Raw genomic sequence first — 16,425 nt, forward strand, 5'->3', positions numbered from 1 at the left:
TAAATTTATATCAAAAGAGTTCTTTACATTCATATATGAATATTTTCTGAAGAATATTTAATATAAAATAATTACCTATTATTTAAATTAAATAATTTTATTTTTCTTAAAGAAAAATTTGAGGTGATTACATAGGTAGGAAACAAAACATGTAAGTAACTTCATTTTTAATATTGCTAACGTTGTTAAATGGTTCCAACTTTCTGTCAAACCATACATCCTATAGACATACTAATGTAAATTTGGTAATTTTATTGTTGTTTATACGTTGTAACAATTTGAAATAAAATTGTAAACATATTTGAGAAAAATGATTTATATCAGTAAGTCTCTGTCGTTGCTTACATCTGGTATAGATCTTAATATTTTGGCATCGTCTAAAATATTATTTGAGTATTTTAAATTTAAATGATTTTGCGATAGGCATCGTAAGTAATAAATAGCTGAAAAAGTAATGCCAACAAATAGTCATCTCGAAGGACTTCTAGTCGAAGTAAACTATATGTACTATTTTAAGATGGATATTGTAGTGGACGTGTCTCTTGTCGATTGGGTTCTATAGTATACCTATAATAAATAATAATAATAATGTGTAGGTATACAAAACTCGATCCGACCGCTGAATCGATCGTCGAACATGTGACATTATTATCGTCGTTATAGTGGCAGTGGTCGTCGGCGGCATATATTGACAAATATATACAATATATAGGTATTACCCGTGTGTATTGTAAACCTCTCGGGAGGCCGATGCGGCGATCTCGTAATCGGACGGCCGTTGCTCAATCGCGCACGGCGGCGGCAGACGCTATGTGGTATAATAATAATAAATAATAATAATAATAATAATATAATATTTAACTATATACCACCGTATAATAATAATAATAATACGACGACGACGTGAAGGCTTAATTAGTGCGTGGCGGGGACGACTTTCGCATTGACGGCGGGCAGAGGACCGTGTGCGGCGCACGTCGAATATAATATTATGTGCTGGATATCCACCGATACGTCCCCAAAACGACGCGGCGCCCCCCCGAAAGCCACTTCGACATTGCGCGCAAACCGCCGGTCACGCGTCGACGACAGCGACTGTGCCGGCGGTCGACCAACAGTATCCCGGAGACGCCAGCACCAGCAACATACCAACACCGGAGCACCAACGGCAGCGCACCAGCAGCTGCAGTATTTTTTTTTTCTCACCGGCGATCGCGATATAACACAATCGTTATCGATTTATTGGTATTACCTATTATACTTAAACATTTTATTTTCATCGACTCCGACTTTGGCGTACTGTATATTATATATATAGTACATAAAATATAGCAGTTGGCGCGTTATTCTCGTCGACGTTTCGTTTCTCGTATTGCCACTGCGTTTTTTTTTTTTTGTAACCGCGAGACCGAAAACGCGAAATAAATATATCCGAACCGCCCCTACAGTGCAGTTCCGAGGGCGGCAATCCGCACTCTCGTGCAATACCGTCGTAAGTGTGATACATAATATATTCATAATGAAATACGTTTTTGTTACTCGCACTGTATACTATATAGTTAATAATTAATACACACATACACAAAAACCAGGAATGATATAACTATCCATAAATTATTTCAATCGCTATAATTACTTATTATATCAATCGGGTTGGGATTTTTTATTTGTCCGAACAGCATCATTTGGCATTTGCAACGACGTTTATTTTAGTGACACGCCACCAACGATGAGGACCGTCGGCAGCAGCAGCACAAGCTGCAGCGTCGTGATTTTAATGTCCATAGTCGTCGCCACCGCGGCCTTTGAAAACTTCAACGCTGCTGCACAGGTAAATAATATTATCATCACCGTTATATAATATTAATTGTTATTTAAGGCTAATTGGTCGTGTATCATTATCCCATTGTCGTATATACAATGTATATATAATACGTATATTTGCATTGATGGTACGTGTGATACTATATACTACTATATATATATATATATATATATATATATGATAACAAATAATAACAATATATTGTATTAATAATATTAAAATGTATATTCACGGTGGGAAATTCCTTTGAGGAGTGCAGCCATGCTGAATAATGTTAATTTTAAGTATAATAGCAAGTTTACTGTACAAGAATATCCCGTGGAAATGTTTTCAAAGTTATATGAAATCATGTATAAATTAACGTTTTCCGGACTTGGAAAACGATTACGTTTCGCTCTATTGCGAAGGGGTCTTGTTGTTAAGTGCGTAACCTTTTTATCACATTTTTGTATTATCGTACTATTTTGTGTGGTAGTAATTATAATGTATAGGTATTATCGACCCTAATATGCTATTAAAACAAATTTATTGGTTTTATTTTGAATTTTTTCCTGCATTTAAGAAAACAACCACGTATAAGGGCTTAAATAAATTTGTACACTATGATTTTGTATTTTAATACTTTACCTTAGTTAGTATGTATATATATATACTAGTAAGAGACAGGCGAATCGATTTAACTTTTACACACCAACTAAAATGTCTCTCGTCCCTACGTAGAAACCCCGGGAATAGTTTACAAAAACGAGGTGAGACAATTATTATAAAAGATTCATATTCATGTAAATATTTTATCGTTCAATGTTATACTCGTATTTTTGTAATCAACTCGATGTCGTAATTCGGATAAAGGTAAATGATTAATAAGATAATATTGTAATAACACAATAATGTAACTTATTAAGAACACAAAAAAGTTACTGTTAAAATGAACGAATTAATTTTTTTAATATTTAATAGTAACTGTTATGAAAAACAAATTATTTATAATTAATTTTATGATACCTATCTGTTATTTATTATTATTTTTTTTTTTTTTGGATTTTGTCACTTCTCTAGATTTTCCGTTTGTAGCAAAATGCTCCTTTTGCACCTAAAGATAATGCGGTTCTGTATATTAAATATGATAATATACGGTGACAATGACACGGGCGCGCGATTATAATTCTAATGCACAAGACGCGCGCGCGTATAATAATTTTATTCATCCGATCAATGATATAATAATAGTAATAATGTAATATATAATAATATTATAATATTCGGCGGCGGTCATCGCCCGGCACGGTGACGGCGGGACACGATTTTATAATCACTCGCTCCCAATAAGTGGTTCAATGACGACCGCGGCGGCTTAGACCCGTCGGTGCGTACGCGCGGCGGTGATCCAAGGTCGCCTGCCGGCTATCTGCCGATCTGTAGTGACCCACATTCACCAAACCGTTGCGATGCTCTTCGCCGTCACCGTCATCGCTCGCGCCGCCGTGCGTATAGCTCCTCGCTCCGCGACCGGCCCTACTAACCGCGATGTACCTAAACGGCGTCACTATCGCTTTCGCCGACTGTTTATTGCTCACCACCTGGCCGGGAGAACGGGTGATAATAATATATATATATATATATATAACCACACGTATCCAGTGCCGTCGCTGTAGGCCAAACGACCGCGTTGGACGTCGCCCGAGGGTTGCAGCGCAAATAGAAGGGCGTGAAAATTAAATTTTAAATTGCAGATAATATACCACCTAATAGTATTGCGTTTTTTTTTTTTTAATAATAATGCGCCGCAGTTTGTTATTATTATTGTACCTACACGTTATTATTGTCTTAACTGTTGTCAATGAGAGTATGATAATTTTAATAGAGTTTCAAATAATATAGTTCGATGTTTTTTTCACGGTAAAATTATAATTCTAGGTTCTCACCTAAGGGCGGCCCTGGTTAACGATTGAGTGATTTAATAGTATAGCACACACTATACAGTGTACCTGCACCACACACGCAATTAAATATAATAAGTACATGATGTATATACATATAATAACATTACTAGGTAACTGCACAACACCTTGTGTGCATGTGGTTATAATAATATAATATTATGTGGTATACGCGGTAGACTTGTGTGCAATTTGCATTCCTTGTATAAATATTATAATATTATACGTACCACATGATTTAATATATATATTATATATACCTATATGTTGGAACGTACATCTCATGGTAAAAAATATAAAGTTGTTTCAAATTGTTTATTCTTGAATTTTGAATGGAATAATTTACAAACTAGGTACAACTGTCGTATTACAAAATAAAAATATACAGTTACAAAGTAGAATAGAAAAGTTACAGATATAATATGATATCGTATATTACATAACAAAAACAGCTAAACATAAAAATGTGTTGCCGATTACAAATAACAACAAGTCAGTGCCCAGCGAATTTAAGATTTTTGAACAATATATTTAAATTAATAATTTACCGATTAAGTGGACAGCGCATTTTTAATTTAAAATAATATGTTGAACACCAATGTGCATATATAAAAAAGAATGGAATAATAGTTCACGTTCTTAAACGAGTTAAAATTCAATAAAAATTATTACAGTCATAACCCGTTTGTTAGCAAACCAACACGTATTTCCACCCAATATGTGTACAGTGCACACTATATACATAATACAAAATTATTTAATGTACAAAGAGACTGAAAGTGGTCACTCGTCTCATATCGCTCACTTTTGCACAGACCTAAATAAGTGTTGTACAATTGTTATACATTTTAAAGCTATATAATAAATCGAGTCGTTCATAAAATAATTCTTATCATAGAAATCATTTTAATATATATATATTATATTATATAATGTTATATCAGTTTAAATATTTATAAATAAAATTAATGGCCGCAAACATAATCAACATAATATTTAATATAATTAAAAATATGGACTCGATCAAGACAATTAACTATGACAAAACTGTAAATGTTCATAGAACATGACGTACTATATTTTCGATATAAGATTAAAAAAAATGTTAACAGATTACATACATATGTGAAATGTGATAGGTATTCTAATTTCTAATAAATGGTATTAATAAAAAAAATCATAAATATTTTTTTTATTCAAATAAAAATGGGAACTACATATTTTTAGTATTATTTATAGTTATATACTTAATTTAACAATAGTATTTAGAATTATTATTTTTTAATTTACAATACGTAAAGTTTTTTTATTTTCGTTTATACATATAATACTGTATAATGAACTACAATGTCGTTGTATGCATGGTTTTCAATAATTGTTATTGATTGATAAAATTAAATTAAAAAAAAATTAAAAATTTGTTGATATATCTATAATAGAATTTTTTTTTGATAATTTAAACATTTTTAAGTACTTCACAGTTGTATCAGCAATTGTTTTTTTAATGATTTCAGGTAGTTCGTATAATTATAAAAGCTTTAATTGATAAATCATCAATTTTGGCTCACTGTTTTCAATAAAATTATGATCCTTTAAAGTAAGAAAATGTATTAATAGTATTATATTTTAAATAATATAAATAAATTTCATTTTGATATGAGATTTAAATATAAGTACATATTCTTTATTCATCTTTTTATAGATTTAAATCAGATTTGAATTCATGATTCGATATTAAAAAATTTAGTAATAATAAAATAAATAAGAACTACTTGAATCCATTGAAAAAATTAAGTTGAACTATCGCTGATACTACTATAATAAATGCTCAAGACATTTTACATTTTTATAACAATAAAATTGTCGCAATAAAAAAAAAACGTATTTAAGTTTTTTTTAAGTATTTTTTAGCAATCCATAATAATTAAACAAAAGACTTAGATATACTTTTTACGACTGTATTTTTTAAGGATGTAGTAAACATATTACATATATAATTTAATAGATATTTCTCAAGATTATTGTGGGTGTATAATATATTATAATTATTTATTATTGAAGGTCTACTTAGGTAGCCATTCCAAAAATGATTTTTTCAATGTAACAATAATTTAATTTACAATTTTAGTTCATATTATTTCTAGCATTGATTTCTTTTAACTATAAGAAAATGTTAAGCGATAAAAAAAACCTATAATTTTCAAACTGATAATTTGTAACGTTCAGAGTTTGAAATTAATATTATTTATTCGTCGTTCTACGTCTAATAGTAATTGTAATTTTATTTTAATTAATTTTCAAATTATTCATAGGCTAACCTCAATGGTGAACCACAGAAGCAACTACAGCGTGAAACAAGATCTTTGGACGTTATCACCCGGCTATTGGGTAGCAGCAGTGGGACAGTGGCTGGATCATCATCCAGTGGAACAGTAAGTCATGAATCAATTACTAAAATCACAACCAAATACTAAAGTGTTATTATACCTTCTTTAAGTTTTCAATATATAAAATGCATATGTATTGAAGTCTTAAATTGTAACTGAAGTGCAATTTTTCTATACACAATTCGTACACGCGTATACGCATAAAATATAAAATTAAAAGATTACCACGTTATAGTTGGACGGAGGAGCAGCTTCAGCTTCAGCACCGGCTGATGGTAGCAGTGGCAGCGGATCCGTATTAAATCTAGTCGCTCCGTTAGTGGGCAGCAGTAGTGGCGTAAGTTTTATAAATAATACACGAACCCGTCATCATAATCTGAAACTTACTTATAGCCACAACATATGCATCAATTTAATTCATGTCCATTTCTTTCTTTGCTTATTTGGTATAGAGCGTTAGTGCTGGATCCTCAGGATCTGCATCCGGCACAGGAGATGTCAGCAAAACCGATGGAAGTGGGCCGGACTTGGCTGGTCCAAATGGAGCCACTGGTGGCAGTAGCTTCTCCAGTATTTTGTCTCTTTTGGGACCCGTGTTGGGTAGTAGCAGCGGTAGTGGTGTAAGTTTCTATTCTATTCTACAAGATGATGGTTATAATATATTATTAATTACTACGCACGAATGATTATGTAGTATAACCTTTATTATTCATATTTACAATTTAAGATTTTAGCAGGTTTTAAGTGTATCAAATTAATAAAAAAAAATACATATATTATAATAATAAATATAGAAGTACAATATTTATGTATATATGCTGGTAGGGTAATGGTGGTGATCCAGGAGACAATAGCAATGGAGGTGCCGGAAGTCCAGCTGGTTCTAATGTCTTGAGTCTGTTGTCCGGTTTACTGGGTAGCAGCAGCGGGTCCAGCGGTACTTCATCTGGCAATGGCGGCGCTGGTGCTAGCGATTCAACAAGCGGTGCAGGTGACGATACGGTCAGTATTTTTTACCGATAAATCCATATAATCTATTATTTAAGTAAATTATTATTGTATAAATATAAAAATAATTGTGTAATAATAATTATAAATATTATATTATATGTATTTAAATGTGTTTGTATTTAGGGCGCTGGAGCGGGTGGTTCGGGATCCGGTAGCATATTGCAACTGATCGGGCCACTGTTAGGCAGCAGCAGCGTGAGTACCTATTTTTTTATTATCATTTTCAGTAATAAAATACACAACACTGTAGGTATGTATTTTAATTTTACAATTATTTAGTAAGCTTAGTTACTATGTATTATACCACATCAGCAGTAGCACTGTATTATTATTATAATTATATAAATTAATATCCGTATCAATAATAGTTATAGTGTTTAGAAATGGTAATATTTGTATGTTCTTGTATATAGTTTATACCACATTAAGCTGTGATTTTTTTGACATTTTACTATTATAGTGACACATCAAAGTATATAGTCATCGACGCGTTTGAAGTACATAATAGTAAACAGTAGTATTGTTATGCAAATTCGTCAGTGGCGATATTGTGTCACCGTTACCTATACCTGAAGTGACTTGAAACATTGATACCATAACTACCAACACAGTAAATCCTAATATCCTGTACAACTATTGTGTCGTTGTCATTGCATGATATTTTATATTATGTGTTTATCACCAAAAGCATCAAACATCACCGTATTAGTAGTTTTTACTTAAAATAAACACGCCGGAACTAACGAAGTGTGTATTTGTTGTGCATTTCCTATCACATGTGTGCGTATAGGAAGAGGAAAACTCAGGATCTAGAGGAAGTAACCACAACAATGACGATTTATTGGACAATACAACTGACTACTTAGGTGATGACAGTAGCAGTAATGCCATTGACATTGACGTTAAAAGTGGCAGTCTTAGCAATTCGTTGAAGACGCCATTATTTTCCATGAGGATCAAAAGGGCAGTACCAAAAAATATGGATGGTAAAATCGATGATGATGATTACGATAACGAAGTAGATGGATCATTGAATGATGACAACGATAGTAATGAAATGATGGATTCGACGGTGACAAATGGAAATGGAACTGGAGATATGATGGCTGGGGCAGTACAAAATGGTGGAGGCGAAACAGGTGCCAGCAGCAGTAATGAAAGTGATAGTGGTGAGGGAGGCGGGGGCAGTTCAAATTCTGGATCAGTTATTGAATTAGTTGGTCCTCTTTTAGGTTCATTGAGTGGTGAAGGTGGTGGTATTGGAGGGTTAGATTCCGGATCAATACTTGAGTTGGCTGGACCTCTTTCTGGAACCTTGAGTGGTGGTGATGGAAGTGAGGGAGGAGGAGGAAGTTCAGACTCTGGATCAATACTAGACTTGGCTGGTCCCCTATTAGGTTCATTAAGTGGTGGCGGTGGTGAAGGAGGTTCAGATTCTGGATCCATATTGACTTTGGTTGGACCACTATCCAGAACATCGAGTGGTAGTAGAAATAGTGATAATAGTGGTGACGACAAGCAAGAAGGCAGTGGTGATGATGAAGAGACGAATAATGATGGTGGCAATGGAGGGTCATCAAACTCCGGGTCGATAATAGAGCTTGTTGGACCATTGTTAGGATCCCTCAGTGGTGGTGATGAGGGAGGTAAGGGTTCAGATTCTGGTTCCATATTGAATTTAGTCGCTCCATTGTCTGGTTCATCTAGTGGTAGTGAAGGAAGTAGTGGTGAATCAGATTCTGGGTCTATTTTAAAACTTATCGGGCCGTTATCCAGTTCGTCAAGCGGTGGTACTGCATCAGAAACAGGAAATGGTAACGGAGGATCTGATTCAGGATCTATTTTAAAACTCATCGGGCCATTATCCAGTTCATCGAGTGGTGGTACTGCATCAGAAACAGGAAATGGTAGTGGGGGATCTGATTCAGGGTCTATCTTGAACTTAGTCGCTCCATTATCTGGTTCATCTAGTGGGAGTGAAGGAAGTAGTGGTGAATCAGATTCTGGGTCTATTTTAAAACTCATCGGGCCGTTATCCAGTTCGTCAAGCGGGGGTACTGCATCAGAAACAGGAAATGGTAGTGGAGGTTCGGATTCAGGATCTATCTTGAATTTAGTTGCTCCATTATCTGGTTCATCTAGTGGTGGAGGGGGAGACGGTAGAGGATCAGATTCTGGGTCGGTTTCAAAAACCACTACGATGGTAGCAACAGGGGAAAGAGGCATAAACTCTGCTAATTCAATAGCGAAAAGTCCGATATTAGCTAATTTGTTTGCGAATATCCTATCGCAATCTTCTGCTGGTGCTGCATCTGCGTCTGCCTCCGCTTCTTCATCATCTTCTACATCGTCGGCTGTGGCAAGTAAAATACTAATATATCGTGTGTAAACAGAAACGGCGATGATATATAATTGTGCCGTCTTGCTTGTTATCATTACTTACGGTTGTCATTAAATTTTGTTAAAATAATAAAAAGCCCTCCCCACCCGTTAAATATTAATAATATCGTGCTGCAGTGGTTTAACAGTACTGATACGTACACATGGTATAATACACAATTTAGGTACAAATAAGTTATAAGCTAAATTTATTTAATTTCATAATTACTGTAGGGTGGAGCCGGTGGTGACGGTGGCGATGGTACCAACGGCGGTGCCGGCGGTGGTTCTGACATTTTGGGTTTCTTAGGATCGAGCAGTGGTTCCAGCAGTGGAGGACCAGGTGGAAATGGAGCCGCTCCAGCTTCTGCCACCCCGGTAAGGAGGCGTCAGATCGGAGGCTTTTTCCGTCGACCATTCGCAAACACTAACGAGCCAGACGTCACGTATACACAATTGTTGAACGACCGACCCCGGGACTTGCGTCGCCGATTGTGGTTGTAAACCACTAATGGCAGCGGTAACGGCGGCGGGAGTGGCATACACTCATTAAATAGTACTTAGTATAGTAGTAATTGAGCACCAACACCAGCTTAAGCTCACTTTATATGTATATATATATAGTAGTTACCGGCTAATAAGCGTCATCCGACGTTTAAATCATAAAAATCGTCGTTTATACAACGGCGATGTGTATATATACAATATATATACATAATATAAATAAATATTATGTGTTATAAAATTATAAATTAACGTATGGATAAATCAAATACGGACGGCGACAACGATGGTAAATTTGAGATAAAAAATTTCATCGTCACGTTTGTTCTACTCACCGACTTCTATTAATCTTTTACACATACACTCACTCGCTCTCTCTATAATATCTCTGTAGTAGTGTGGTCATATTATGTAATACTCACTGATGCATAAATAACACGAAAGTTTTTAAGCCTGTAATAAAGTACAGAAATTGGTTGTAATTTTGAGAGCGAACGATCGCGTTTAAACATTGATTTACTAATTTCACATATATTATGTAGTCTATGTGCTGCACACACGTATACCTACGGATAATTTAAAAAAATAAAAAATAAAATAAAAATGCTTTTTTACAGTATTACCAAATAATGTATTATTATATGTAAAAAGTAATGTAATATTGTGTTTTTGGAAATATATTAATATTGATTAATTCGTAATTGTTCCAACGATGAAATAGATAAAACATTAATCAGTACATTTTTGATTTTAATTTCTTAAATATATTTTAAATATATATACAATCATTTTATTGTATGCGCTTTGTGGGAAAAAAAATCACCTCATTAGACTTACAGTTGACCACTGATCACTGTTTTCGCGAATACATTGAGAAATCATCATTAAAAACATTTCTAGTCTTTCGTCGTCGGCGTCTGTTTTTGACCGTTCATCCGTACATCGTCTTAATAAATTATGTTAAGTAATTACACCTATATATATAATGTGTATTTTAAATGTATTAGTTTAATGTAGTTCATATAAACTAAATTTGTGTGCACACATGTAGGTACTCTGTATGTGTGTGTATACGAACAAAACGCCATATTATTATCATTGTCATATCATATACATTTAAACATCATCGCATTATGTTTTTTTTTTTTTTACAATCGATATAGTTTATTATAAGACTTAATAATAATTAGTTATTAGTTAGTTAGTTAGTAGAGTAGTAATTGTAGTAATCCACATATATACATCGAAATCTAGAATACTCGTAGTATAATGGTAACGGTTGTATAGTATTGAATATAAATATATATTTTTGTATTACAAATAGACCGGTGGTAATAATAATTGTAGTCGTAGACAATTTTAATATTATTATATAGGTATAGTATATTGTACATACCATTATAAGACGGGAATCAAAACGCGATATGATGATAAGGACTATTAATTAGAAATTTATAATATTTTAACAAAATCCTTATTGTCAATATTGTCGTGTAGCTAAATAATACATAATAATAATTATTATTATAGTGTGTATGTTATGAAAACCGTATGAGTATTTTATTTTATGTTTGCACGTATTTTTACGTTCTTATATTTCCTCGATCATCACTCCAAGTATTTTATTCCATGATCATATAGTTATGATCAATTTATTATGTTTACTACTATGAAGAAAATAGAACAGAGAACAGTAGTTATACTCGCAAATAAGTAGTTATTATAATAATAAAAAAATACACAGTACATTACCATCATCACCACATCACGCACTAACCATCAAAAGGTATGCCGTAAGTAAATAGTTTTTATTAACGAATATTTTTGTATTTTTAACGTTGTCTTGATTACACATCAACGAATAACGACGGATGGCAAAGGATACAATATTATCCCTATGCAGTATAAAAATTACTACTTATTATCGCTATAATATATATTTCCTTGGAGTATAATTATCATTATAAATTGAATATTGAATTATATTGTTGTCTCGAATTGTCAGTTTCAATAACTCGAAACAACTAAATTGGATGTTATATTATATTTATTTATAAATTTTTGACAAAAAAAAATATTTACTTTTGAAGTATTTGCGTGGCGTATTTAAGGTGGTGTTATCTGTTATAACAATTATTAAATACAACTTTAAATACTTACCGATTTTTCAGGAGCAGAAACCAATGTGGTGCAAAAAATGTGGTCTATTGACAGCCATTAAGGATGCTTTTATGGTGAGTACTCATCGTCTACATACACACATAGACATTATGCAGAAATAAGTCATGTGTTGTATAATAAATAATAATTGGTCTCAAATACGAAACAACCAATATTATTTCTATATATATATATATGGGATATAATGAATGACCCACAATTTGAATATGGACGGTGTATGAATGCTACTGCCTACTGGCTGCATGATGTATTGAGTATTTATTATTTGATAAAATAGGTACATTTTTACTCAAAATTTCATAAATAATCTAATATTAAAATCATCGTCGATTTTACACATATGTACTTACCAGCGTATCTATAGCTCAATGATTGGTAAGATGCTTGAAAAAATATAGATAAAAGATAATAGATATGTTAAGGTGTATGACCGCATGGCAGTGAATGTATTTTTTTTTTGAAAGTATTCAGTACAGTATTCTGAATATTTTTTACTGTCCAATCACACTAAAATTAATTTCATTACTTCTTATGCCATAGAAATTTCTTATATATAACCATAAAAGCATCTAAATTGTATTACTTTTTTTAATAATATTAATTATATTATAATTAAGTATTAATTAATAGTTTTTTTTTTGTGAGTATAGTATGTTCCTTTATTAGGTTTTACTAAAAAAGTTACCTACTTTATTACTTAAATGAATCACATGATATTATAATTTGAATATAATTTATAATGAATATATTGGACAATTTTCACTTATAAAGACACATATATATATATATATTATATTCCAAATACTTTTAAAAAGTATTTTACCCAAGTCTTTATATATAGTATGATATACATATTATGTTTACGATTTGTTTGAAAAATAATCTATTATAGTGGTTTGTTTATAATTTGAATATGATTTTTTAACAAAGTTAGAAATGTTGTTTAATGCCATTGATACTTCTGGCGTATTTATATCACTGTTTCCCAATACAAAAGTATACGCACCTGATCAATATAAAAATACATTTCCGAAATTGATGGTACTTTAAACACGGTTCCTTCGCTCTCTTCGTCAGCTTGTTCACTTTCATCATCATTTGAATTCAAAATAGACTTGACAATTTTTTTAAATTAGGTTCTTTGTTGGTCAAAAGAGCATCACGAAATCAAATTTACTACATGGCCTATACATGCATTATTAATTGCTAAAGACGATTATAAAAACTAATTTTCGTTTCAATATAACATCGCTATATCCGGATTATCGTTATATACGAATAAAACACATAACATGTAAAACCAACCAAATACATTGCTCGGAATCGTTTTACCCGAAATATCGTTATATATTACGGCATCGTAATAAGCGAATCTGACTGTAGTTATGAAATTACGCTTACGCAGATGCGCGTCAAAATAAGGAGCTGGGCTTTTAAAAAGTATAGGCCGAACGTTCAATAATGTGGTTACTGGTTATATATGTTTGTAACGAGGGTTTTAGGGCCGGCGAACATTGAAAATATAAAGCACAGGTATTTCTTCTATACGGCTATATATGCATCGCTCGTTAACATACACGCCAAATCCATAACATTATATTATATAGGAGGTGATAATCGATTTCTTCAAATATACTATACGATATGCTGTAGATGAAAATGAACACGTTTATGAAGTCGATGTCGTCGTTCGCCCCAGCGCCGAGTGGACAACATCTCTTGTCGGCGTCTCCGTGGACTGCAGACTTGATGATGCCGCAGCTCGCTCCGCCACAGTCGTCTTGGTGGTCGTCGCCCACCCCATCGTTTTGGCGGTCACCTCCATCGTCGTCGTCGAATTGGTGGTGGTGGTGTTGACGAACGTATCGTACGACGAACAAATCGCCGGGAAAAAAATGATACAAAAAACGATTTAGCCCTTACACTGCAGGCCACGCGCCTACCCGTAACACATTATATTATTACGTATAATATTGTTATTACTTTATTAGTATATTTAGTGTACCTATTTATATCAACACGTACACGTTATACACGCTATATAGGTACTATATAATATATTATATTATGTGATTGCGTTCTGTATACAAACAAATATTGTAGTACGCGATTTTAGTATACAGCAATATGGTACGATTCGTATTATAATATTATGTACTTATTTGATAATAATATCATTGTATTTTAAAAAAGTCCGTAAACATTTATGTAATTTTTTTTTTATTATTATTATTTTTTACTGCTTATTTTTACTGTTAGACAAGACGTATCTATCTTATAAATATATAAATATAATATATAAACCGTTAACTAATTAGATACCAAATACATATTTCTATGACTTTATTTGGTTGTTTTAAGTAGATAACTATAGTTGAATAAAAACTTTATGTATCTAAATCAAGGTGACCCAAATATTAACATATACTATAGGCCTTGTTGATTTGAATATTTGATTATTGCTGTTATTTAAAAAAAAAATAATTTTGACATGATGGAAAAATCTTGCACCAAACTGCAACATTCATCTATACGTATGTACAATGTACCTAATTGTATTATTGATAAATACGTTGAACGTATTCAAAAAAAAAAAAAATAAAATAATAATTTTTATGGTACGACATCGTAATTTATATCAATACCACATTTAACGTATGTAACGATTAATGATGTAGTATAATATTATTAATACAATAATAATATCTATTACCAAAATATTATATTTATATGATTTTATATTTAATGTGTATTGTCAAACTAATGCATTTTTAAAATGCACAGCCGAATGCATAGTATGGTCGTAAAACTGAAATTTACAATTTTATAATTACACTATCTGGTGTGGTACAATATTTGATTTTATTTAAATGGATACGTGCCAATATGCAACGCGGAATAATAATATTGACATTGTGTATATAATAAATAATGTTCATTTCCCAAGACGCGAGGAATAGCTCAGGTAGGGAGGTAAAAGCTTGGTATCATAATACAAGACAATGGTAATAAGTTGCACTCGTTTGATCACCCAGAGTTATTTCCATCATAGAGCGACTCAGACGTGTATTTTTTCCAGTATTTTTATTAATATATAATTTTATCCACATACGATTAACCAATCGATTATCAACAAATATTATATGCCACACTTCTTCCACAATGCCCAAGTGTCAATAAAAATACTAACACCGAGTCATATTTGGTATAGACTATTGTCTATTGGTACGGACACAGAAAACGTTTAAGTACAATGAACATTCAACTCAAATATTTTTCTAATTATAATTCTAGTGTTCAGTACGATTAACTAAAACTCAATAGTGCAATAACTAGATAACGACTGAATGTGTGTAGTCTGGTCTCTTGCATAGACATAGGAATTACGAAAAATAACTTTTCGGTTATTATCGAACATTCTTTTCTAGAATTTTTAAGGTTCTTGTAGTGCACGGCCAAAATTACGCGCATGTATACAAATTTGCTTACCCTAGTGCCGTAACAATATGGTTGTCAAAAGTCCATATAAAAAATAATTATTTTATGTATAATTATTAGTTGGTAGGGCCGGTAGGAGAGTTGACACCTTAAATATATTTCGAGACAAGATTACTAAATATAAGTTATAAGTTTCGGAGATACATACAAAGTATTATTAATATTAATATTTTATATTTTTAATATTTTATTTAATTGTATTAAACTCAAATTAAAACTCCTTATACAATATTAAATAATATAAAATGTTCTCATACTATTTTTATTTAATGTAATTTAAAATTACCTTTAAATATTTTTATTAAATGTTCATCTTCAATAATGAATTATTATCATACCAATTGCAAAATATTTCCACCTAATTTTTTATTTATAATCAGTGCTTTTGTGTTCAGTTATAGTTTCCATTGTTTTGTTAAAATTTGAGAATTACCATTTAATGCACATGCACTTTTATGTATTTCATGTTTTAAATTTTAAATGAGCACCATATGTTTCTAGTTTAGTTATATGCATGCTCTACAATAATAATGATTTTTTTTATTTGATAATTTAGATAATTACATTAATATTTATAATGAATTATTATATTCAATATATAAATATATCAAACATTGTTATTGTTATGTTTAATATTATAAATTAAAATTTTTAATTTACTAATCCATATCTATTAACAAAAATGTATAGTAGTATAAAG

At 31.9% G+C, this 16,425-nt stretch overlaps 2 protein-coding genes across 2 annotated transcripts; both read left to right on the forward strand.

Annotated features, from left to right (window-relative positions):
- The first annotated feature begins 1,089 nt into the window (after nucleotides 1-1,089).
- Nucleotides 1,090-11,593, forward strand: LOC132924358 (uncharacterized PE-PGRS family protein PE_PGRS10-like). The gene is made up of 8 exons (XM_060988612.1): nucleotides 1,090-1,492; nucleotides 1,680-1,831; nucleotides 6,078-6,197; nucleotides 6,388-6,489; nucleotides 6,605-6,772; nucleotides 6,978-7,154; nucleotides 7,287-7,358; nucleotides 9,777-11,593. Exons 2-8 carry the CDS (start codon nucleotides 1,730-1,732, stop codon nucleotides 10,044-10,046), a joined length of 1,011 nt encoding a protein of 336 aa, XP_060844595.1. The 5' UTR covers nucleotides 1,090-1,492; nucleotides 1,680-1,729; the 3' UTR covers nucleotides 10,047-11,593.
- A 122-nt stretch (nucleotides 11,594-11,715) lies between these two features.
- On the forward strand, nucleotides 11,716-14,485 carry LOC132924791 (uncharacterized). Its single transcript, XM_060989236.1, has 3 exons — nucleotides 11,716-11,739; nucleotides 12,137-12,280; nucleotides 13,881-14,485. Exons 1-3 carry the CDS (start codon nucleotides 11,716-11,718, stop codon nucleotides 14,082-14,084), a joined length of 372 nt encoding a protein of 123 aa, XP_060845219.1. The 3' UTR covers nucleotides 14,085-14,485.
- Nucleotides 14,486-16,425: the final 1,940 nt, after the last annotated feature.

Source organism: Rhopalosiphum padi, chromosome 3, assembly GCF_020882245.1.
Source record: "Rhopalosiphum padi isolate XX-2018 chromosome 3, ASM2088224v1, whole genome shotgun sequence".
In the NCBI taxonomy this organism is placed as follows: domain Eukaryota; kingdom Metazoa; phylum Arthropoda; class Insecta; order Hemiptera; family Aphididae; genus Rhopalosiphum; species Rhopalosiphum padi.